Source organism: Armigeres subalbatus, chromosome 1 (assembly GCF_024139115.2).
Source record: "Armigeres subalbatus isolate Guangzhou_Male chromosome 1, GZ_Asu_2, whole genome shotgun sequence".
In the NCBI taxonomy this organism is placed as follows: Eukaryota; Metazoa; Arthropoda; class Insecta; order Diptera; family Culicidae; genus Armigeres; species Armigeres subalbatus.
In genome coordinates, this window is record NC_085139.1 from 161309826 (window position 1) to 161335047 (window position 25222).

The following is a 25222-nucleotide window of genomic DNA, read 5'->3' on the forward strand; positions in this document are numbered from 1 at the left end:
TTTTGTTTCCTTTCCTCTTTTCTCTTTCCTTTCCTTTCTTTCTTTGTTCCTGTTGTTCCTTTGTTCATTATCCTTCCTTTTTTGTTCTCCTTCCTTCATTTTTCCTTTCCTTTTTTTATTTTTGTTCCTGCTTATTTCTACTTTCTTCATTCTTCCATCTTTCTCCACGTTTCTTCTTTCTTTCTTCTTTTTGTTCCTTCTTCCTTCTTTTTTCTTACTTTGTCTGACTTGCTTCTTCTATGTTATTTCTTCAATCTTTCATCTTGTTTCCTTCTTCTGTCTTCTTTCTTCTTCTTTTTATTCTTTCTTTTTCTTCCATCTTCTTTCCTTCATTCCTTCTTTCTTCATTCTTCCCTTTTTCCTTCATTCTTCTGTATTCTTCTACCTTGTTCCTTCATTTTTTCATCTTAATTTCTTCTTCCATCTTTTTTTTACTTTTTCCTTCTTCCTTCATCTGCGTTCTTCCTTCAAATTTTCATATTTTTTCCATCTTCCTTTTACCTTTTTCTTCTTTTCCTATTTTCTTTCTTCTTCCTTCTTTTTTTTTTTTTGTGTCTTTATTAAAGAGACTTTCAGCCCGAGGCTGGCGCGTCTCCGAAATCTTCTTCCTTCTTTCTTTATTCTTTATTTTCTATTTCATCATATTTTTTTCTTTATATTATTTATTCTTTATTTTATATTCTTTACCCTGTATTCTTTATTCTTTATTCTTCATTCTTTATTGATCCCGGAGACGAGCCAGCCTCGGGCTGAAAGTCTCCTTAATAAAGACACAAAAAAAAATTCATTCTTTATTATTTATTAATTATTACTTATTATTTTTTACTTATTTATTTCATATATAAATCTTTACTGATTTTTTGTATTCCGTGGCTCATGCGCATGTATTACGGTCGAAACAAGCGCGATCTTCAATAGTTTACAGTAGCCATCGAGCAAGTAAGTGCGTGTGTGTTTCATTCGTCGCGAAAATGATGAAATATTTATTTGGTGCTAAGTCAATTGATATGCGTTTGATCGTGTTCGTGTTTGGTGCGCAGGTAGTTAATTTGTTCTGCTTTGTGCGGCCGAATCATGGTTAGTTAAAATCGTTGTGTAAAAAGAATCCCAGCCAATCATTTAGTTGATTCTTTGTGCTGTTTCACTGATTGTGGTCAATTAATCTTTACTCTTTACTGTTTACTCTCTACTCTTTACTCTTCACTCTTTACTCTTTACTCTTTACTCTTTACTCATTACTCTTTACTCTTTATTCTTTACTTCTTACTCTTTACTCTTTACTTTTTACTCCTCATTATTTACTCTTTACTCTTAAATCTCTCTACTTTTTACGCTCTACTCTTATTCTTTATTCTTTATTCTTTATTCTTTATTCTTTATTCTTTATTCTTAATTCTTTATTCTTTATTCTTTATTCTTTATTCTTTATTCTTTATTCTTTGTTCTTTATTCTTTATTCTTTATTCTTTATTCTTTATTCTTTATTCTTTATTCTTTATTCTTTATTCTTTATTCTTTATTCTTTATTCTTTATTCTTTATTCTTTATTCTTTATTCTTTATTCTTTATTCTTTATTCTTTATTCTTTATTCTTTATTCTTTATTCTTTATTTTTTATTCTTTATTCTTTATTCTTTATTCTTTATTCTTTATTCTTTATTCTTTATTCTTTATTCTTTATTCTTTATTCTTTATTCTTTATTCTTTATTCTTTATTCTTTATTCTTTATTCTTTATTCTTTATTCTTTATTCAACCACTCAACTTGGATGGTATAACAAATCTTCTCCAGTTGTATATGCCAAAATTTTATACAGTTTTTTTAAGGCTCTTATGCAGAATTGTATTAATATCTGCTATCCGCTGGTTCGATGTGGTATTGTATAGGGATACAAAGGTATTCTTGGTCTCTAGTAGCAACAATAACTATACACTAACATTTCCCTCCTTCCCAACTGACTGTAAGAACTTGGCCAGTGCTGTGTACTTCGAGAATAGGTGGTCAATCCCAACCTCTATTCACTTGGATAGCAGTGCCATTTCAATCTATTTAGTGTGGTGCTTTCTTCATTTTGTTTTATAATGACGGGAGGCACCATCACCGCTCAAAGGTTCAAAAAGGCTTGTTATCATTACTTATAAATGTAGTTTATGTGGGGTTTGAGTAAAATGCCTTCAGCATGTGTTCATAGATGTCACTCCCCAGCGTGTAAATCAGCGAGCAGCAAGCCATGACTCTACCTCTTCCAGTCAGATCTCCGCGGCATGTACACGCATCCACGGAGAGTCGCTGTCACAATTTCGTTCCGGCCATTTGGGGCTACACATTTTAATGATCTTTCCAGTAAATTTTTTGGTACCTGTCGCTGATTTCATGAGGTAAGTTGAATTCAAGTGGTTAAATTGTGATGAGTGATATATTTTAGTTTGCTAAATTACAAGACGCGTCTCAAAGACCGTCGGATAGTGGTTTGAAGTTTGCTAGATCACAAGACGCGTCTCGAAGACCGTCGGAAAATGGTTTGTGGTGGCGCGTCTGAAAGACCGCTGGAAAAATGGTTTGTGGTTTGAAGAACCACAAGGCTCGTCTGAAAGACCGTAGGAAATTGGTTTGTGGTTTGCAAAATCACAATGCGCGTCTGGAAGACCGGTGGAAAATGGTTTGTGGTTTAGAAAACTATAAGGCGTGTCTGAAAGGTGGCCGAAAAATGTATTGCAGTCTGTGAAACTACAAGGTGCGTGTGGAAGACCAACGGAAAATGGTTTACAGTCTAGAAAATCTCAAAGTCCTGCGAGCATTGATTTTGGTTAAAACAAATTTAGATTTCATGTAGCCACTTGGCGGCGTTAGTGTACATGAGACTACCAGTTGAGCTATGATATAACGAAATCTGAGAGAAATGGAGAAATATTCTATGCTGCACTGTTCGAAACTGTTCGGAAAGCCAAATATATTATCTGGAAATTTATCTTGGAATGTACTGACTTAGTAGCCATAGCGGAATTTGCAAAATTAATAAGGTTAATAAGGCCGGATTTTACAAAGCTATTCGGAAGTTCAAATTTATTAGGCGTAAGATTAGTTTGAAGTTGTTGGCTAGCAGTACAAGTTTACACGTCTATCATTTGGGTATAATATCTCGGATTTTGCGGAATTCAAGATAAATGTCATTTGCAAGGCGTCTGCTCGGAAGGTTAACTTTAATATGCTGAAGTTCAGATTGATGGTGATACGCAAAACTTATAGTTGGATTAAATGTACGGAGTTGGATTGGATTTGGAATGGATTTGAATTGGATCTGGATTGGATTGGATTTGTATTGGATTGGATTTGGATTGGATTATGATTGGAATTGGATTGGATTTGTATTGGATTTTGATTGGATTTGATTTTCTTATCTTTATTAGGTTGTTTTTAAATCTTATTATTTAGTAATGAAGTTCAACACCGCTTAGTTTTAGATTGCATTTGTCATTTGTGTAAGATTTGGAATGTTTTTGGAAGAAATTGGAACTTCATTGTATTTGCTTAAATCTTGGATAGTAAAAGAAGGCTATTGGCTTCGTAAATTTTCAATTGTTAATTGTTCTTAATTGTTCTCTAATCATAAATTCATTACTTAGATTCTAATTTTTAAGCATGTATAGATTTGTGGCACGGAATAGGAACGAAAATATGAATTACGTTTTATTTTCCCCAAGATTTGGGTTGGTGTGTAGTTTTTGTCCTATGATACATAAATAACAAAATCAACAAGAATTATGTTGACAGATTCAATCATCACTCTAGCTACATAGCAGTTTTTGATCAATTTATTCAAATGCATAGTACGTTTCAGCTGAGGGTGGACTATTCGTGACAAATAGACGACGGAGTGGCGGGAGGTAAGAATACTTAAAAGTTGAGAGTTAAAATGAAGAAAGGTTTTATTTCAGATGCTGATTGGAAGCAATAACCAGAATCGTGGTCAATGTATTACCTCAGACATGTTCCGCTACAGATTCCAGGATCTTAGGGGACTGTGTTGGTTCCCAAGGATCAGCTCTGACGATCCCGAAGGGAATGATGGGAAGCGTCCCCAGATCCCGTGTAAATGTGGACCCCTTGAAAATGTTCGACTTTTGCCACATTTCTTTGTCTCTTAGATCCCGAGAGGTCACGTGCGTTTAAAATTGTTGAAATGAACGGATAAATGAATATATAATCTTATTCGGTGTTCAAAATATATAATTTAATTTCTAATTGTCTTGTGTTGGTCCTATTATTTTTGGAGTTGTTTATTCCGTTGTCCCTGCCAGCAGCTGATCTTTGAGTAGTCGCTCCATGAGTTAGCCAATTTTCAATTGCATGTTTCGTAGAACAAAATTTTCGTTCATTAACTTGCTTAGGTAGTAAATCTGTTCGATGAAGACTGCCGGATGATAATGGATCCATATTGTTTGTTGGAGTACACGTAGTGGCTCAGGGTCATTGAAAGGCAAGATGTTAAAATTACCAACCACGAAAAAAAATATGAAAAACTTTAGGTTTTAAAGAAACTATCATTTGAGGTTTTAGGAAACTAGCCAGTAGGAAAACTAGTTGTTCATACTTTTTCAATCGATGTGTGAGCTCTGCTACTAGTATTTCCATCGGTCACAAAAAAGGCGACAAGAATGGTTGGTAGCATTTTGATGTATTCTAATAAATGGAAAAATATGACGTTTAGCATTTCATTTTGTTTTGATTGTTTTGGAAGCAACGGTGCGCTTCAATGCGTTGATTAAAGGCAACGATGCACTGCAACGCGTTGCTGTGATAAAATAGTTCGACCTCCATCCGTTGTAGCGCTTTAGTCGTGTTCGCCTGTTTTTCGCAAGAGTGGACTATATTGTTAATATATAATATTTGATCTCATGCTGGAAGATTTTTTTTGCGTTTTTAATGAGAGAAGAAGGGGAATGTGGGGTTTGAGTAAAATGCCTTCAGCGTGTGTTTATAGATTTCACTCCCCAGCGTGTCAATCAGCGAGCAGCAAGCCATGACTCTGTCTCTTCCAGTCAGATCTCCGCAGAGTGTACACGCATCCACGGAGAGCCGTTGTCTCAATTTCGCTCCTGCCATTTAGGGCAACACAGTTTAGGCAACCCATTGCATTGCAAAACTATTATATGTCAGCGCCATTTAGTAGCCGATAACTTATTTTGATGTTGTGAAAAGGCCGCTTATGATTACTTAATTTTATATCTTTTGGTCATTTTAACGGTTGAAATAACAAAACGTATAGCAGAAAAATGTTACTTTGACATCAAATCGCAATCGAAAACTATTCCTGCTATCGATGAGAGCCAATCGAAAACTAATTTTGGTACATATTGGCTTTCGATAAAAAATAAGTACATAGATTGTTGTTATATTATGCCATTTAGAAACAATCAAAATATGTAATCAATCATGATGATTCATATTTGAAAACAAATTATGATTTCAATTTGATGTCAAAATCAAAATTTGTTTTCGATATGCTCTCATCGTGTTTTCAGACTTTGCTCGGGTTTCCAATAAAACGAACAACGTATGCTGAGATAAAGTTAACTAAAAACCTTTGTAAGTTGTCCGGAGCCGGAGAATATCCACAAATAATGCAAATCCGTTTTGTTAATCTCGTGATGACTAGAACTCGTCACGAGTGGAAAAATTCAAATCTTCAACTTGGAATAGCAATTACAGATACGTTCGGTTTGTACAGCACATATGCTTCAAGTAGGAAAACGCACACTTAATATGATATTTTTGTCAAATAATGTCGAGCTCAAAATGATACGAATCGAATGTATCATTGCAATTGAAATGATCGTAAAATCTTTATTGCATTACTTCGCAATTGTATTGTATATCAATGTTTCTGATTGATGTCTGTCTTTGTATTTAATCATTTAATCGTCTGCGAATGGCTTTTTAAGCAATCTTTGATTGTAATTCGGAGCCGATAACGTTGTCCTGCCTTCAATCATTTGGTGTTGTGTGGGTTCAATTGTCTGTAAACAAATTAGATAACTGGAGCTTCTTCAAATGGGAGACATCTAACTTGATAAATTATTTGAATTTTGCTTGATCAATTATCAACTTACGAGTCAGTTGACACCTGTGCCAAGTGGTGGACGGTTGGACCAATCGACAATATGCAATCGCTTAGATTAAGTCTGATTAAATTGCTATTGCTGATTCATCTACTTAACCATGTGAGTAAACGAGGTTAAGCAAATAGCCCCTCCGGAACGTGACTGAATGAGTTTATTGCACTTCCGAACAGGTAGTTGTTGCTGATATAGAGCCAATTGTTTTAGTGCACGGAGGGGCAGGAACCATAAGCGAGGATAGAATTCCTGGCAAGTATCGCGGATCCAAGCTGGCTGCACGTGTCGGCTATCAGATACTGATGAGCAACGGAACGGTGCTGGATGCCGTCGAGGAAGCAGTTCGGATTATGGAAAGTGATAGCAATTTCAACGCCGGGTACGGCTCGGTGCTGAATTACGATGGCGATGTGGAAATGGACGCCAGCATTATGGACGGGGCCACTTTGAAAGCCGGCTGCGTTGCGGGTGTGCGAGATGTGCTCCATCCCATCACACTGGCTAGGCGGGTGATGGACAAAACCAGGCACAACTTTCTTGCGGGGCAGGGATTGGTGGACTTTGCAAAGCAAGAGGTAATTACTTTTTTATATACGAATGGCAGAATGATAACCGTGTTATGAATCGTTTAACTTTGTAAGCCAAGGTGCTGGATGCGCAGTTCGATTTCAGTCCAGCCTTCGATCATCATATTTGGGAAAGAGTTTCGACTCCGTTGTTATTAATTTATCAATGTTTATCATACAAGAATCCATGCAATGATAGACATAGAAAATCGAGTGATACTGAGACAAGGATGATAGATTTTGGGAGAAGATGGATACTTTCTAGGCTTTCGGATGGGATGACAAGGGGAACTACAGGGGTTAGATAATAAGATTGAAATAACAAAAACTTTAAAGAAATCCGATTTATGCAGATCAAGAATCCGTCAGAGCAGAGATAATGGCCATATCCATAAAAAACGGATACACCATAGAATCTCAATTATTAGGTTCTGTTGTTATTGTTGTTCTATACTAGTACAACATCACTATTTACTACATTAGACCAATATCCAATTATGAGACATCTTGAGATATAACGGGATAACGAAGATACCGATTGAAACCTACACCCAACCAGTGAATGTCAGATTTTCTAACAGTTTTGTATAAGAACCTTCCCTGTATATTGGACATATGCGAAATTGCTAGATTCTAATACAAATACCATATAATTTTGTAAGCCTATCTTACTAGATCTGTATAAGAAGCTTACATTTTTTTTGCATTGGAATCTAACAATTTTGCATATGCCCAGTTCTTATACTAACTTTGGCAGATTATGATGCAGAATTGTAAGAAAATAAGACATTCACTGGTTGGGTGTAGTTTAAATAACTTAGCACCCATTCGTTGACAAAAAATCAATCAAGTTGATTCTGTTTCGCACTAGTTCGATCAATATCATTGAACATGACTATTATTGGGCTAATCTTGGAATATATCTTTGATCAGTTCACCAATCTGGACTTTAAAAACTAATTAAGCTCCTTTTCTGCAACAACACAGGGCATCGAAATCCTAAACCCACCCGGACAACTGGTTACGCAATACTCCAAAGATTCGCTAGACAGATGGAAGGCAAACAACGAGAAACCCAGCACTGGCGAAGGCGGAACGGTGGGTGCGGTGGCCATGGATAGATTTGGTAACATTGCAGCAGCTACGTCTACGGGCGGCCTCACGGGAAAACTGCCCGGCAGGGTCGGCGATACCCCCATCATCGGTGCTGGCACCTATGCTGACAACCTGATCGGAGGCATTTCTGCAACCGGTGACGGAGACACCATTATGAAGGTGTCACTAGTGTACGACATCCTGAAGCGCATGGAGTACCTGGGAGATGACATGATCAAAGCATCGGAAGAAGCACTGGCATCGATGACGGGTCGTCTCGATGGTACGGGTGGTATCGTTGGGTTGGACACGAATGGAAATGTAGCGATCGTGTGCAACACGGATCAAATTTCCTGGGCGTACCAGCGTGGAAACATCGTTGCTTATGGTGTTCGCAAAGGGGAGCACATTGAGGAACAGCTGTCTGATAATCAGATGGCGGCGGATGTTTTGTCGATTTCGGAGGAAATGTATTCAATATATCATTGAAGGAAATGCAAACTTATGGCTTATTGGATTGAAGAGTTAGAATAAACTACTGATGCAAATTACAAGCATTGGCTAACAAGGCTTTACGCGAAACATTCCCAAAATAAGTTTTGTATACGATTCGTTTGGCGTTTTTTAACACAGTTTCTTATGAAGCCTGGCAACCACAGATTATACGCCTTTGTGTCTATTTCATGGCTAACATTATTATCAGCTGTTAGCAAGGATCAAAAGTAGACGAATTCGTGTGCCATCTTAAAGGTTTTCCCGTCTATCGTAACAGAACTTCTCAGGTGATTACTGTCGCGCTCGATTTCGCCCATTTGCATGTACATTGTCCACTACGCATTCATCACCACCTTTCCAAATGGTTCTTTACCTATCATAAGAACAAGGGCAAAACCAATTTTCGTTGAAGTTGTTTTTTTTTTCGCGGTTATCGAGATTTACGCAGTTTTACGGGCATTTAAAAAAAACACGGTGCGTATCTCCCGCGTGCAAAATATCTCCAACTTCAGTGCAAAATCAAATATCAAAGCGATTGAACACAACAATTTCTTTCGGTTCAACCGCACATTACAGATGCGTGAAAAATCTATCATTTCAAGCTAATCCTAAATACGAGAACGATTTTAAAATAACAAGTGTTACATCCGTTTGTCTGTGGAAACAGCAAAATAAGTGCTTTTTGTTTCAAAGTGTCTAAATGTATGGACTGCGCCAGAATATTCCCAATTTTAATCAGTACCGCTACTATGAAATACATCAGATTTGTTCCGTACATGTAGCTAAAACTAGAGGCCTGAATAAGAGAAACGCGGATAGAAAATATGACTCTGCCAACACTGCATTCAATCTTCTTCATCAAAGAACAACACATGAAAAGGAAGAAATGGTTTATGTAGATAAAATCTCACAATCCGCTATTTTAGGTGTCCACATTACATAACAATTGAATCCAATAAACAATGGAATTTTATTTCATAATCTATTAATGACTTGCATATATTATTGCAAACTAATGTGAAATACATTCAATTTTGTTCATTGATAAATGACATAAAATCGAATTTGGCTATTTTCAGTATTTGAGCCAACATTTTGGCTGCTTGACAGGTCTCCTGCTCGATTGGCTGCTATTTTTTGACGGTTCGATTGGCGGCACATGGCTATCCGCGTTTCTCTTATTCAGGCCTCTAGCTAAAACCATACATATTTTAATGTTTTCATTAACAAATAAACAATGTTGCGCGCCTCTCCCGCAATACTTTTCAACCACAGCCATTTTACACAAGAGCGAACAAGAGTAAACTCAAATCAACAAACATACAGAAGTGACTCTTTGCGATCTCGCGCGGCAAAGCACTCTTCGAACTGCTTCACCTCTTTGGCTACCGCTTCTTGCCTCTTCTCATCGTTTCCACTATGCCAGGTATAAGCGATTTCCATACATCGCTCATTGAAGTATAGCTTGCACGCGGACGCTTCGCTTCTCTCTCACCTCTTCTAATCGCTTCTCTTCTCTCCCAGTATGGCATCAGCCTTAGGGACGTTCCACTGGTAGGTAGGTATTCCGTAGGTACTTCCTCTGGTCAAAAACAAAACTCAATTCGGCAGTATTTGCGTTGGCTGATGAAACTCAGAGCACCGAGTTGCCCGACTGTTTAAATTACAGATTCGATTGCCGATTGATCGATTTGAACTTTATTTTTCCGATTACAGCACATTCGAACTTGTTTGACTGTAAGTGTTAAACCAGAGAATGCACTATGGGGCGGCTCCATACAAGTAGGTGGCCGAAAATATTTTCATTTCATTTCTGCAATATTTCACACTTATATCGTAGATTATTGTCTAAAAGATGTGAAATACTTGTTTTGCAGGTCATTATTACTTCTAAGGTCTCCAAACTCCCTGGAATACAGACCTTTGATCTCTATGGAATATATCCCTTTTATCTACGAATGTCTCATGTACACAGCAGTCTATAGATGTGTATTTTATTGCAGCGCAGACCTGTAGAGTTCAAACTAGAAAATTGTATACTGTTTTTATGTGAATTGAGTTGTACAGATGTTCTAAGTTGCACAAGGACTCCGTCAAATACAGGCCATTGCATCTACATACGTAACAGGTTGTCTTTGTAGGATTTTTTCAGATTGGTTCAGGCTCTTAACCCGTAAAACAAGTTAAGGGAATACAATATAAAGCCCTATTAACACGTACGTCCCCAACCCCCATTTTACGACAAAACTCAAAATTCAAAACCACGCTGCTCAGCCAATTTCTAACGGATTTTCAAGCAATCTTCTGGAATCGATCACAAAATTCCTATAGTTTTAGGAACCGAGTTCAATTTTTGTGCAATGGCCATGGTTCCGGAGATATTCCGGGGAGTACTGGGGTTACCTCCCTCCCGGAAAAAATGGTCACTGGCAGATCGACTTCGAAATCCATCGAGCGACATGTCAAACTTCATGATTTTGCAAAACAAGTACACTGGAGTACATTTCAACGAGTTTCGATCGAATTGTCCACCCACCGGGTGCTTCCAGGGCCTGGTTCCCTTGGGGAAATGGCCAATATCCGTCCAATCTTGGAACCCATCTTGCGACATATCAAACTTCATGATTTTGCAAAACAAGAACACTGGAGTACATTTCGGCGACTTTCGATCGATTTGACCACCCTCCGGGTGCTTCTAGGGCCTGGTTCCCTTGGGAAAGTGGTCAATATTCGTCCAATCTTGGAACCCATCTTGCGACATATCAAACTTCATGATTTTGCAAAACAAGTACACTGGAGTACATTTCGGCGACTTTCGATCGAATTGGCCACCCTCCGGGTGCTTCCAGGGCCTGGTTCCCTTGGGGAAGTGGCCAATATCCGTTCAATCTTGGAACCCATCTTGCGACATGTCAAACTTCATGATTTTGCAAAACAAGCACACTGGAGTACATTTCGGCGACATTCGATCGAATTGGCCACCCTCCGGCTACTTCCAGGGCCTGGTTCCCTTGGGGAAGCGGCCAATATCAGTTCAATCTTGGAACAAATCTTGCGGAATGTCAAACTTCTTGATTTTGCAAAACAAGTATACTGAAGTACATTTCGGCGATTTTCGATCGAATTGGCCACCCTCCGGGTACTGCCAGGGCCTGGTTCCCTTGGGGAAATGGCCAATATCCGTCCAATCTTGGAACCCATCTTGCGACATGTCAAACTTCATGATTTTGCAAAACAAGCACACTGGAGTACATTTCGGCGACATTCGATCGAATTGGCCACCCTCCGGGTGCTTCCAGGGCCTGGTTCCCTTGGGGAAGTGGCCAATATCCGTTCAATCTTGGAACCCATCCTGCGACATGTCAATCTTCATGATTTTGCAAAACAAGTATACTGAAGTCCATTTCGGTGATTTTCGATCGAATTGGCCACCTTCCGGGTACTTCCAGGTAGACCTGTGCGCTGATTGATATTTTACCGGCGGTGGCGTGATAGATCATTTTCAGGCAGCAGCGGCGGCATCACGCCGTTAGTGATCAGCGGTGGAGTGGATCGGCGTAAACCAGTTAAAGCGCCAAAATTTCTTCAGAAATTCATCAAGGAATTCTTCCAGAAGTTCCTCCACTAGTTTTTTTGAAAAAAAAAACGTCAAGAAATTCCTTTGGACATTCCTCCGTAAGTGCCTCTGGGAAGTTACTCCAGAAACTCCTCTTTGATTTCGTCTGGAAGTTCCTTCAGGAATTCCTCCGGAAGCTATTTTAGGAATTCATCTGGAAGTTCCTCCAGGAGTTCCTCCGGAGGTTCCTCCGAGAATTCCTCCGGTAGTTTCTCCAGGAATTCCTCCGAAGGTTTCCCCATGAATTCTTCCAGAAGTTCCTCCAGGAATTGCTCCGGAAGTTCCTCCAGGAATTCCTCTGGAAACTGGAATTGACCACCAAATTTCTAGAGGATTTTCCGGATTCCTGGAGGAATTTCCGGGGGCATTCCTGGTGGAGCATATTGGATAAATCCTGAAGGAACGTCCGGACGAATTCCCGGAGGAACTTCGGCAGGAATTCCTGAAGGAACTTCCGGAAGAATCCCGGTACGAATTTCCGGAGGAATTACTGAAGGAACTTCCAGAGGAATTACTAGAAAAACTTCCGGAGAAAGTACTGGGGAAACTTCCGCAAGAATAAATGTAGGAACTTCTAAAGGAATTACTGGAAGAACTTCCGGAGGAATTCCTGGAGAAACTCCCGGAGGAATAACTGGAACTTCTTGGAGGAACTTCCGGAGGAACTCCTGGAGGAACTTCCGAAGGAGTTCCTTGAAGAACTTCTGGAGGAATTCCTGAAAGAACTTCCGGATGAATTCCTGGAGGAACTTCCGTAGGAATTCCTGGAGGAACTTCCGTAGGAATTCCTGGAGGAACTTCCGTAGGAATTCCTGGAGGAACTTCCGTAGGAATTCCTGGAGGAACTTCCGTAGGTATTCCTGGAGGAACTTCCGTAGGTATTCCTGGAGGAACTTCCGTAGGAATTCCTGGAGGAACTTCCGTAGGAATTCCTGGAGGATCTTCCGTAGGAATTCCTGGAGGAACTTCCGTAGGAATTCCTGGAGAAATTCTTGGAAAAGCTTCCTAAATGAACTTCCAGACGAAATCCGGGAGGAGTATCTGGAAGAATTTCCCAGAGGCACTTATGGAGAAATATCTGGAGGAATGTCCAAAGGATTTCTTGACTTTTGAAAAAACTCGTAGAGGAACTTCTGGAAGAATTCCTGGAGATACTTCTGAAGAAATTTTGGCGCTTGAAACTGGTTCACGCCGAACCACGCCGCCGCCAATCACCAAAGGCGTGATGCCGCCACACCGCCGCCACTGGCTGCAAATGATCTATCAGGCCACCGCCGGTAAAATATCAATCAGCGCATGGAAGTACCCGGAAGGTGGCCAATCCGATCGAAAACTATCGAAATGGATTCCAGTTTACTTGTTTTGCAAGATCATGAAGTTTGACATGTCGCAAGATGGGTTCCAAGTTTGGACAAATATTGGCCACTTCCCCAAGAGAACCAGGCCCTGGAAGTACCCAAAGAGTGGCCAATTCAATCGAAAATCGCCGAAATGTACTCCAGTGTACTTGCTTTTCAAAATCACGAAGTTTGACATGTCGCAAGATGGGTTCCAAGATTGGACGAATATTGGCCACTTCCCCAAGGGAACCAGGCCCTGGAAGTACCCGGAGGGTGGCCAATTCGATCGAAAATCGCCGAAATTTACTCCATTGTACTTGTTTTGCAAAATCATGAAGTTTGACATGTCGCAGAATGGATTCCAAGATTCAACGAAAATTGGCCACTTCCCCAAGGGAACTAGGCCCTGGAAGCACCAGGAGGGTGGCTAATTCGATCGAAAATCGCTGAAATGTACTCCAGTGTATTTGCTTTTCAAAATCATGAAGTTTGACATGTCGCAAGATCGGTTCCTAGATTGAACGGATATTGGACACTTCCTCAAGGGAACCAGGCCCTGGAAGTACCCGGAGGGTGGCCAATTCGATCAAAAATCGCCGAAATTTACTCCATTGTACTTGTTTTGCAAAATTATGAAGTTTGACATGTCGCAAGATAGATTCCAAGATTCAACGAAAATTGGCCACTTCCCAAGGGAACCAGGCCCTGGAAGCACCCGGAGGGTGGCCAATTCGATCAAAAATCGCCGAAATGTACTCCAGTGTACTTGTTTTGCAAAATCATGAAGTTTGACATGCCGCAAGATGGGTTCCAAGATTGAACGGATATTGGCCACTTCCCCAAGGGAACCAGGCCCTGGAAGCACCCGGAGGGTGGCCAATTCGATCGAAAGTCGCCGAAGTGTACTCCAGTGTACTTGTTTTGCAAAATCATGAAGTTTGACATGTCGCAAGATGGATTCCAAGATTCAACGAAAATTGGCCACTTCCCCAAGGAAACCAGGCCTAGAAGTACCCGGAGGTGGTCAATTCGATCGAAAATCGCCGAAATTTACTTCATTGTACTTGTTTTTGCAAAATCATGAAGTTTGACATGTCGCAAGATGGATTCCAAGATTCAACGAAAATTGGCCACTTCCCACGGTAACCAGGCCCTGGAAGCACCTGGAGGGTGGCCAATTCGATCGAAAATCGCCGGAAATGTACTCCAGTGTACTTGTTTTGCAAAATCATGAAGTTTGACATGCCGCAAGATGGGTTCCAAGATTGAACGGATATTGGCCACTTCCCCAAAGGGAACCAGGTTCTGGAAGCACCGGAGGGTGGTCAATTCGATCGAAAGTCGCCGAAGTGTACTCCAGTGTACTTGTTTTGCAAAATCATTAAGTTTGACATGTCGCACGATGGATTTCGAAGCCGATCTGCAAGTGACCATTTTTCCGGGAGGAGGTAACCCAGTACTCCCGGAATATCTCCGAACCATGGCCATTGCACAAAAATTGACCTCGGTTCCTAAAACTATAGGAATTTTGTGATCGATTCCAGAAGATTGCTTGAAAATCCGTTAGAAATTGGCTGAGCTGCATGGTTTTGAATTTTGAGTTTTGTCGTAAAATGGGGGTTGGGGACGTACGTGTTAAAGCTAAACGAACTCCATGCAATAAAAGCTTCAAGATATATAAGTATACTGCAACAACATTTATTTATTCATTATGTACATGAACATCCTCAACAAAATCATCATTTATTTCTTCAAGATCGAATAAAATATCTGCTATGGTATATTTTTCTGTACTCGAATCTGTTGTATTGCAAGAAGTTTCAGTCACTAAAAAACATTCTGGAAGCGTGATCTCGGTTTTTTTTAAATATGGCCTATCACTTTCACCATACTCGTATCACTTCTGTTGTAGGCAGTTCTTCTTGCTCCCAGTAGCGCTTTTTCTATGGTATCTTCTCTTGGATCCATTAGCTCGTCATTAATTCTTCTGCGCTTCGTACGCTCACTTAAATCCTCAAAAATGTTTGATGGCCTTCCACGAGATGTTTAAGCCACTGGCTCTTTCTCAGCATGATAAAATTCTTCTAATTCAAATTCTGTGTCAAGCCATTCCTCATTATATGAGTCAAAGTAAGTTTTGGACCGGGATGCGGCCTGCCATTTTTTTCAAATTTCAAATGCAGATTTTTCAATTTTGTATGGAGTTGACTCTTTTTTTGTTTATCCACAGCGAAGCTTTGGTAGATATATTCCAAAGCTTTTTCAACGCGATCTACCTGACGTCCCTCGTGAGCTCTAAATACTTCAATGAGTTGCCTATACTTCATGATTCACCAAATAATAAGTACAAACACTTCACACAATTTACCTTCGCAATCACAGCTCACTATGCACTCAGATAGACATTCATAAATGTTCTGTTTATTTATTTCACCTAGGTACATACCAATAATTATCGAAAGATGTCCTTAGGTACAGACATTTTTGCTTCTTGTATTCACATATTGGATTTTAATTAATATCTAAATTTTACTTTTTATGAAATAATTTCAAATAAAGCCTAGAGTATTTTCGTAACCCTCAAGAGTATATTGTTTTTTTTTCATATTTATTTGCTTGATGCTTGATAGATAATGAGTTGCCTCCTCTTGGTGAGCCTACGCCAAATGGAGTATCATATAGCTGCATAAGCTATCGTGTACACGGCCTACCACGAAGCCTACGACACTTTTCGTGTTATCTACTATCTCTATTTTAACTGTTCTTGATGCTCTTTTGTCATACGCATGGGATTTGTATCCAGCCCATCACAGTCTGCCGTGTATTATGAGAATAATTACATTTAATGTTTCAAAATTAATTACTTTTTTTTTCGAAAAAGTGATCGGAATCGCAGATTTGCAGCCATAGGCAGCTGGAATTTGTTTTAATGCCTTCTGGGATGTCCAAAGAAAGTCGTAGTGGTAGTCGCTAAGCGAAACTTTGAGAAACTTTTTTTGTATGGAACTTTTTGTATAAAAAAAAAAAAAAATTTTCTTCGGGTCATTTTCGGATGTTTCACTACCTATTTTCCCATAACTAACCCGTTCTTCGCAAGTCCATGAAACAAGCTTTCAGAAACTTTTTAAAGAGTTGGAAAAGAGCTACTGTAGCCGAAGACAGTTGAATAATGCATTGATTTTTCAAGAACTAAAAAGTGTCTGGCTCTAATGCCTATATCTTGATAACCATATGGCTTAGAGTGCTGATATGCTGGGGTTTAATGCTCCAAAGCATTAGCATTTAGTAGGTCAACTTGAATTACGAATCATTTTCGAAATTTTCGGCCACCTGATTCCCCATAGTGGAATGGTAGGAAACGGGCTGATGTGTGATGACCATTGGCGTAACTAGTGAAAAATTCTAGGGGGGGCTAACTTTTTTTCAAACTTTTCTATTTTACCACTCATAACACAGAAAGTTTACCATTTTCGCTCGATTCAACTGATGTATATTGTTGGTCTACCAGATATCAATGTAATGGACGACTTAAATATTTCAAATGATGTTCATCGACGCTCAGCCCTGTTACAAAAATCTAGAAATCTCGTAGGATTTCTAAAAGAAAACCATAGGTGTTGGGCTAACCGCAAATAGAATGTGAAGCACGATCCTGATTTTTAAAGGACTTTTTGATTTGATCGAACCTAGAATACATTATAAACTAAATATTGAATAAATTAGTTAGTTAAATTCTTTTCGCCAGCTTTGAATTCAGTGGCCTGACAATTCCTACGATATTACTCACAAAACCCTGGAAAAACTTGAAAATCTCAAGGAATTGTCCATTATCCATTAAATACTTGTAATACTAATAAATAATATATTTTTTAATTTACTTGTTGATGAGGTATTTCCTTTGGTATTTCATAAGTTATAACGTGTTTTGAGGGATCCAAATTTTGTCGTGAGCAAGCCTTAAAACAATTGCTCGAAGTTCAAAAACTTGAGCGAATAGATTGCTGTAGTGTTTCGATGAGAGTAATTGGATAATGAAAACAATCCTTTCTCTGCATTTACCCCCGTATATAATCAGTGGACTAGATATGCGTAATACTTATACAAAGTGACAAATTATCTAGGGGGGCTAGCCAGATCCTAGGTGGGGCTATAGCCCCCCCCCCCCCTAGCCCCCCTGTAGTTACGCCAATGGTGATGACATAGATATTGGGGGTCGCGAGGCAACCCCAGATGGCCTAGTTGAAACTTGTAGTTGAGTTGAAAAGAGGGAAATTGGATCCCAGTTTGGATTGTTAACGTCCTTGGACGAATCCAAGGCAGGTTGGTGCGCACCAGGGTTGATTGAGCTGTTTAGATAGTCGGCAGATTTTGACCGGTGCGTTTTCTCGGATGATCTGTTCGACGGTGCGATAGAACGCGGTAACAGAATCATCGATTGAGTCATAATTCATAACCTGGGGCCTCATTGCGCATCTCCTTTCGATAGCTCTTTTGTATGAGAGTTTGCATGGTTTGCTCGTTTCGAGTCGAGATGCACAACGCCACCCTTGATTCCAGTCCAGGGCAGCAATCAGTGCATTGTCAATTTAGTAATCACATCTGTTGAAGTCGTAGTCAACGCTAGATGTAGGTACAGAACTTTCATAGCAAGAACGGACGTCGACGGTTGAAACTAATGCCGTATGATGAGGGTAAATTTTTAGAAGAGTAGATGGAGACTCGAAGAGATCTATGATACAAGAAGTATACTGCCGCTAACCGCAAGTCAGACTTATCTGTATATGGACGCCATATCCAGATAAGTTTGACTTGCGGTTAGTGGCAGTATACCGTTCGCATTCAGAAGACCATTGATCTGAAAAGGACTCAGATAGGGAAAGCTCCTACTCAGTTGATTTCTTCGGTGACATTTCTTTGGTCAACTTGATAGCAGTGTTCATTGGTGTTGTAGTGGCTTTTGAATCTTGCATGTTGAAACGGTCCAAAATCGTTTTAACATAGGCCTTTTAATCAATTGCTATGCCATCTTCAGTTCGCATGATCCGGACCCCTAAGCAATTTCTCGCATGTAAAAGATCCTTCATGCGGAACATACTGCTCAGCTTTACCTTTACTCCATTGTTGATGCCTTCGTCGTTGGAAAACAATAAGAGATCGTCTACATAAATTGCAACAAACGGGATCTTGCCGTTGCAGATCTTGTAGTATAAGTATGGATCGTAATCCGATGCCTTAAAGTTTAATTTAAAATCTAGTTTCACATTCCATACGCGACTTGACTGCTTTAACCAATACAAAAGTGCCTATTCTGCGTCTCGTATGAGGTGAGGCGTTTCGAATGAAACGAGAATTGTCGATACCTCCCATTTAAATTACACGTTCGTCTCACGTGAGACGTGTCGAAACCGACAATTCTCGAGTCATACGACACGCAGCATAAGGACAAAAGCTTTCTTCAATCGGCATACTAAAGGTCGCTTTCCAGCTTGCTCAAAACATGGAGGTTGTTCCATATATATTTATTCTTCTAGACCACCTTGCAGAAAAGCGGTAACAGATTTCATTAGATCAACCAGAAGATTATGCTCAGCAGCGAGCGCTAATAAGTACCGAAGCGAACTGTGACGAACCACCGGAATCGAAAAACCCTGCTCCATCTTCCTTGGTCCGATAGTAGACAATACAGTACAGAATGCGTTTTCCTTCTTCGAACTTCGGCAATCTTTCGCTATGTGACAACACTTCGCACATTTTAGAAAAATTGGTCCTTTGGGTGGATCCGCTTTCTTCATTTGCTTACCGGGGTTTCCATATCTTTTATTCGTAGTCAACGCTGATTCACTTGACAGAAAAGGCACCTCATCGCATCGTTTCGATAAAGTCCCCAGTGATGGCTATACCTGAGTTCTTCAGCGCCATGATCATCGGTCGATAAACGTCGGGTAGGCCAGCCAAAAACAATGTTCCATTCCATTCTTCACTGATTGTGAAACCGTTGAAGTGATGAGCAGACGATTTGATTTGATTTACGTATTCTTTCAGACATTCACAAGATGACAGGTCAGTCTTGATCAATTAGTGAAGTAAAACGACTCGTCGGGTCAAGTCTGAATCTTTAAATAGCGGTACCTTAATCTAAAGAGGCCTTACATTAAGCTTAAGATAATATCTGAATAAAAAACGACTACTTAATTTCTTCTCAATAGAAATGGAGCAGAAAGACATGCACTAAACAAATGACACGGGTACATATACTACAAAAGTTCAATGAAATGGACGCAGTGGTTCATCCCGAACAAAGAAAAAAATATATAAGAGTCTTCTCCATTCGGCTCGGTTCATGGCTACACGTTGCCAACCACGCAGTCTACGGAGGGTCCGTAAGTCACCTTCCACCTGATCGATCCACCTTGACCGCTGCGCATCTCGCCTTCTTGTGCCCGTCAGATCGTTGTCGAGAATCATTTTTACCTCTTCGTATTACCCCTTCCAAAGCGATGTTGAATAGCAGACATGAAAGACCATCACCTTGCCAGTTTATCAGTTTATCCGGAAATCTGTTTTCGTGCATTAGCTGCCATAGCTGGTTCCGATCGATTGTATCAAATGTGGCTTTGAAGTCGATGAATAGATGATGTGTGGGCACGTTGTATTCGCGGCATTTCTGCAGTACTTGGCGAATGGCGAACACCTGATCCGTGGTGGAGCGTTCGCCCATAAAACCCGCCTGGTACTGCCCCACGAACTCCCTTGCAATTGGTGCTAGTCGACGGCATAACATTTGGGAGAGTACCTTGTAGGCGGCGTTCAGCAATGTGATTGCGAGGTAGTTGCTACAATCCAGCTTATCGCCCTTTTTGTAGATGGGACACACGACACCTTCCATCAACTCCTGCGGCAAAACTTCCTCCTCCCAAATCTTGGTAATGACCCAGTGCAGCGCTCTAGTCAGGTCCTCACCACCGTGTTTAAATAGCTCTCCTGGTAGTTAGTCAGCCCCAGGGGCTTTGTTGTTCTTCAGCCGGCCAATCTCCTCCTGGATTTCCTGAAGATCCGGAGCCGGTAAAATTATGTTCTGCGCGCGTTCTCCCGTGTTCATCACCATACTGCCATCTTCGTCTGCCACATCGCCAGTTCAGGTGTTCTTCGTAGTGCTGCCGCCACCTTTGGATCACCTCACGCTCGTTCGTAAGAAAGTTTCCGTTTATGTCCTTACACATATCAGGCTGTGGTACGTGGCCCTTACGTGAACGGTTCAACTTCTCATAGAGCTTTCGTGCGTTATTAGCACGGTTCAGTTGCTCCGTCTCTTCACGGTCTCGATCTTCCTGCTGGCGCTTTTTCCTCCGGAAAATCGAATTTTGCCTGTTCCGGGCCCGTTTATATTGTGCCTCGTTCGCCGTCGTGTGGTATATGTGGTGCAATCTCGTCCATGCTGCATTCGTCTCTTCCACTAACTGCTCATATTCACCGTCACATAAGTCGTTTCTCTGATCCGGGGGCACCGTGCCAAGTGCAGCGGTTGCGGTGCTACCAATGGCGGATCGAATATCTCTCCAACCACCTTAAAGAGACGCTGCGCCTAGCTGCTCTTCCGTTGGGAGTGCCACTTCCAGCTGCTGTGCGTAGTCTTGGGCTAGTCTACTGTCTCGTAGCCGCCCAATGTTTAGTCCGATGGCCGGTCTATATATTTCCTCCCTTCCAACCTGTGCGTTCATGTCGCCGATGACGATTTTGACGTCCCGCTGTGGGCATCCATCGTATGTCTGCTCCAGCTGTGCGTATAACGCTTCTTTCTCGTTGTCGGGTCTCCCTTCGTTTGGGAAGTGCACATTGATGACGCTATAGTTGAAGAAACGGCCTTTTATCCTCAGCTTGAACATCCTTGCGTTGATTAGCTGCCACCCAATCACGCGTTTGCACATCTTGACCAGCACTATTATTATATTATTATATTATATACTATTATATTATTCGTCACGTAAGTCTTTGCCGATTATATCGAGTCGTAAGAATTGGTTTTCCAGGCGGCTTATTGGGCCTGCGCAAACATCCTGTCTCGTCGGAAGGCCGTCGTGTCAGGTATGTTTTGTGTCCCACCTGGCACCAGGATTTGGGCTTGTACGCTTTGAGCGACAACGCTCGCTTTGGCGGGGCCAACTTGTGGATACATCCAGCTTTTTATAGGAGTTTAACAGGGCCTACTGTCAAGCCCCACAAGTCGCAGATGGCCTGGGGAGGGATCGTCAAGCCCTTGGCCATAGTTCCTGCTGCCCTAGGAGTTAACTTTCTGAAATCAGTATGGCGAAAGGCATCTATGCTTCGATTTCTCAAAATTAATCACTTTCATCGGAAAAATATTTGGTAGGCGTAGTAGGGGACACCTTCCTACATAACCGGTACCAAACAGTTTTTCATCAAATGTCTGGTGGATAACTCATGCCGGCTTGATGCTGGCAGCGACGGGTAGAAAACCAGTCACTGTCAATAATTCATTAAATGAAATTCATTCAGTGAGTGCAACTAATAGATGGATGTTAGAGTTTTCTAAATGTCGCATCTATCTGTCAAATTGGTACCCGCCGTAGCCACACGGACTATTAGTTGCACTCACTGAATGAATTTTATTAAATTGTTGAAAATTGTGAAAAACTGTGTAGGACAACTCTGCATGTGCTGTTGCTCTGTTTCATGCTCGTTGCTCAGTAAAGTTTGATTTCCACCAGTAGGTTTGTAAGTGTTTCAATATCGAAGATGGACCACATCTGTTTTGTCTATCAAGGATGCTTGCCACACATATTCATACTAGCAGGTATAAGAAGTCTTCAATTAATAATTGCTAATAACAATTAAGGAAATGCTCATAGAATCTAAAGTGGAAATGCAGGCTATGTTACAGCTGAATTTAGAGCCATTGAAGGAAAAGTACAAGATTACGCATTATTCGCAGTTGGCTCAAGTTAACAATCTTTAGTATAAGTCAACTATATATGAATGATAACTTGTTAAGCTTTGGGAAAGATTTCTTTAGGTTATTCGTATTGCCCCGGTCAACCCTACAATACAAGACAAAAAGCAAATGTAGTCGTTGCAAGCAATTTGTCCATGTGAGTCTCGAAAGGCTGAACAGCTCAGATTTGTACGAGCAATGATAATGAATATTTTTTATTTAAACAATCTTTATGTGAATTCCAAAAACTTTTGATCTGTCCTGTATCTGTCCACGGTTATTGCATGCAAGCTTGAACAGAATAAACATGCCGTTTTGCGTTCAAGAGTTCATGCCTGTTTGCAAATGAACTTCAGAATGAACATGTGTTAAATCCCAAACGAAGCAAAGCTCTTATCAACCAATCGCAGAGTTTCATGATAGCCCATCAGACGAACTGCATCAAGACTGCTGCATTTTACCTAGTCATGCAAGTGGTTGAGCGTTTTGAGTTGAAAGATAGCATTCTTACCACCGTTAGAATCAGTAGCAAAGCAGACACCGTACCACGAAGGCTTGTGTAGAACATCCTCAAATAAAATGTCATCGATTGAACCGATTGTGCTGGTACACGGGGGAGCAGGGGACATTCCAACCGAACGCGTCGAAGGAAAACTGGTAGGCGTGAAACTAGCCGCCAAAGTGGGCTATGCTAAACTTCTAGACTCTGGTTCCGTTTTGGATGCTGTCGAGGTGGCAGTTCGTAGTATGGAACTGGATCCATATTTCAATGCTGGTTACGGATCGGTTTTAACCACGGAAGGAAACGTTGAGATGGAGGCGAGCATAATGAATGGGGCAACATTGCGCGCAGGATGCTGCTCGCTCGTCAAAGACATCATGCATCCGATAAGTTTGGCGAGAAGGGTGATGAAGACCCCGCACAATTTCCTCGCTGGGGAAGGTGTGATGCAGTTCGCTGTCCAAGAGGTTTTATAATAATTAATTTGTATAATATTTGTTTTGTTAGTCAAATAAACGTGTTATTCTAGGGGTTCGAAATAATGGATCCCCCTGGACAGCTGGTAACCGATTTTGCTAAAGAAGCTTTGGAGGAATGGAAAGAAGCTACGCATAGAGGCGAAAACGAATTTGCTCGCACCGAGATAGGATCATCTAATAAATACAGCAAAACCGAAGTGGGTACGGTCGGTGCCGTTGCAATCGATAGTTTGGGCAATATCGCTGTAGCGACATCCACCGGTGGTATAACAGGAAAGCTCCCAGGGAGAATTGGCGACACACCCTTAGTAGGGGCAGGAACGTACGCTGACAATCGGGTAGGAGGTGTGTCTACCACAGGTCATGGTGAAACCATCATGAGATATTCTTTAGCTCACGACATTCTCAAGCGAATTGAATTCCTTGGAGAAGATGCTCAAACTGCAACAGAAAATTCCTGTAAAACAATGACTGATAGATTAACTGGAACCGCAGGCGCCATCACCATTGATTGCAAAGGCCAAGTAGGAGTGTCATTCACCTCAAAAAGAATGGCTTGGGCTTATATCAAAGGGAAGCAACTTAAATATGGTATCGAACAAGACCAACACCTCGAAGAAACTGTACAAGAGTAGCGAAAATCTATGCAAAAACTTACCGCTGATCCAGGCGGCGATATTTGTGCGAGGATGTCAGTCTGTATTTGAAATGTTCAATCTGCCTTTCAAAGTTGCGGATTCATTTTTCGGTTGCTTTACGATAAATCAAATACAAAAATATTTCATTATTTGTCTGGATCTGACTTCTTATCACAAACCGCAAACAGTTTTCACATTATCAGCATTCTTTCACCTACACACTATTTACTAGGGGATTATGGTTGTCACTTGTGTCTACTGCACCACTGGCACTGTTTCTGCTGTTCTGAGCAGTGAGTTGTTCTTCGGTTTCGCCGTAGCAGTGTTTCAACTTTGGATCGCGATACTTGTTTTCATTCTGCACTGAATGCGAATTGGTTCTACACTTTGTCAGACACAGTTCGTACTGGTCGTTCACGGTGGCGTAAACTGCGATCTGTCGCCCGGTAGCTTTGGCCAGCACCCTTTCCAATAGCGGCCTCTGTAATATTAACAAATGTCGATAACTTGAAACCAGCACTGATGTTGAAGTACAAACCTTATTTGGGTGCATACAACACGATACACAATACTCATAAATCGCACAGCAGTTGCTGTTCTGGCAGGTGTCGCAATGGAAAAGTTTAGTACTTTCCACTTCTACGTTGCAGCATCCGGTCCACAGTAGTTCGAATCTGGTACAAACGTAGCCTCGGTCATCAACGATGAGGGCTTTGCCTTGAACGGAGTTTCGGCAGGTTATAGATAGATCATTGGAGCGGTTGCGTTCTTCGAGAATGGCACTAGTCCAGATGATAGGCTTTTCACGCTGTAGACTTGTTTGAAATAGGTCACCGTCCAAGTTTAGCGATACGTTCTGGAAAAAGAAGTTGGCGTTTTAGAATATTCGCCTTTCTCGTATACTAAATATATGTTATAGGATCACATCACAGAACGGGTATTGCGTATCTAAGTTATCGAAAAACCCTAAATAATCTACCAGCCTGTTATGGTGCCTTTCTCGTACATTATAAAATTAGTATTTTGCCATAACTTAGCTTGATCTGGTCCATTCTTAACACACAACAATGTGGCAAGGTTCCCTGTCGAATGCTTGCGGCTGCGAGTAAATCGGTTAAGGATAAGTGCTAAAATTGTGAAGAAGAAAACATTTTTTCTGGAGGATTAAAAATTGTATTTTGGCCACAACTAAGCCCTTAGTTCTGGTCACTTTTTAATGGGAAACAAAGAGGCAGGACCGCCCTGTATGAATCAATGCTGGTTACTGGTTACTGGTTGCTGGTTGAATCAATCAAAAATAAATTTCGACAGTGCAACACCCATTCTATATATGTATAAAAAAAAATGTTAATATATATCTCGTCGAGTTAACAATCGTAACAAAAATAGGCAATATATGCGAATCTTGAGGCTGTCTTTGATCTT

General features: G+C 40.8%; 2 protein-coding genes and 1 pseudogene across 2 annotated transcripts; 2 read left to right on the top strand and 1 right to left on the bottom strand.

The window, feature by feature from the left end:
• The window catches only part of LOC134206700 (glutathione hydrolase 1 proenzyme-like), a 133271-nt pseudogene extending 109377 nt beyond the window's left edge, over positions 1–23894 (bottom strand).
• Positions 6024–8273, top strand: LOC134205439 (isoaspartyl peptidase/L-asparaginase-like). Its single transcript, XM_062680680.1, has 3 exons — positions 6024–6221; positions 6293–6691; positions 7670–8273. Exons 1-3 carry the CDS (start codon positions 6162–6164, stop codon positions 8264–8266), a joined length of 1056 nt encoding a protein of 351 aa, XP_062536664.1. The 5' UTR covers positions 6024–6161; the 3' UTR covers positions 8267–8273.
• On the top strand, positions 22573–24274 carry LOC134205440 (probable isoaspartyl peptidase/L-asparaginase GA20639). The gene is made up of 2 exons (XM_062680681.1): positions 22573–23147; positions 23210–24274. Exons 1-2 carry the CDS (start codon positions 22758–22760, stop codon positions 23792–23794), a joined length of 975 nt encoding a protein of 324 aa, XP_062536665.1. The 5' UTR covers positions 22573–22757; the 3' UTR covers positions 23795–24274.
• The last annotated feature ends 948 nt before the right edge of the window (positions 24275–25222 follow it).

Bases quoted from the DNA above. Each gene is read 5' to 3' on its own strand.
- LOC134205439 (XM_062680680.1), top strand. From the start codon at position 6,162: ATGCAATCGCTTAGATTAAGTCTGATTAAATTGCTATTGCTGATTCAT. The intron at 6,222-6,292 runs GTGAGTAAACGA...ACTTCCGAACAG, and splicing joins TGATTCATCTACTTAACCAT to GTAGTTGTTGCTGATATAGA. The intron at 6,692-7,669 runs GTAATTACTTTT...GCAACAACACAG, and splicing joins TGGACTTTGCAAAGCAAGAG to GGCATCGAAATCCTAAACCC.
- LOC134205440 (XM_062680681.1), top strand. From the start codon at position 22,758: ATGTCATCGATTGAACCGATTGTGCTGGTACACGGGGGAGCAGGGGAC. The intron at 23,148-23,209 runs GTTTTATAATAA...GTGTTATTCTAG, and splicing joins TGCAGTTCGCTGTCCAAGAG to GGGTTCGAAATAATGGATCC.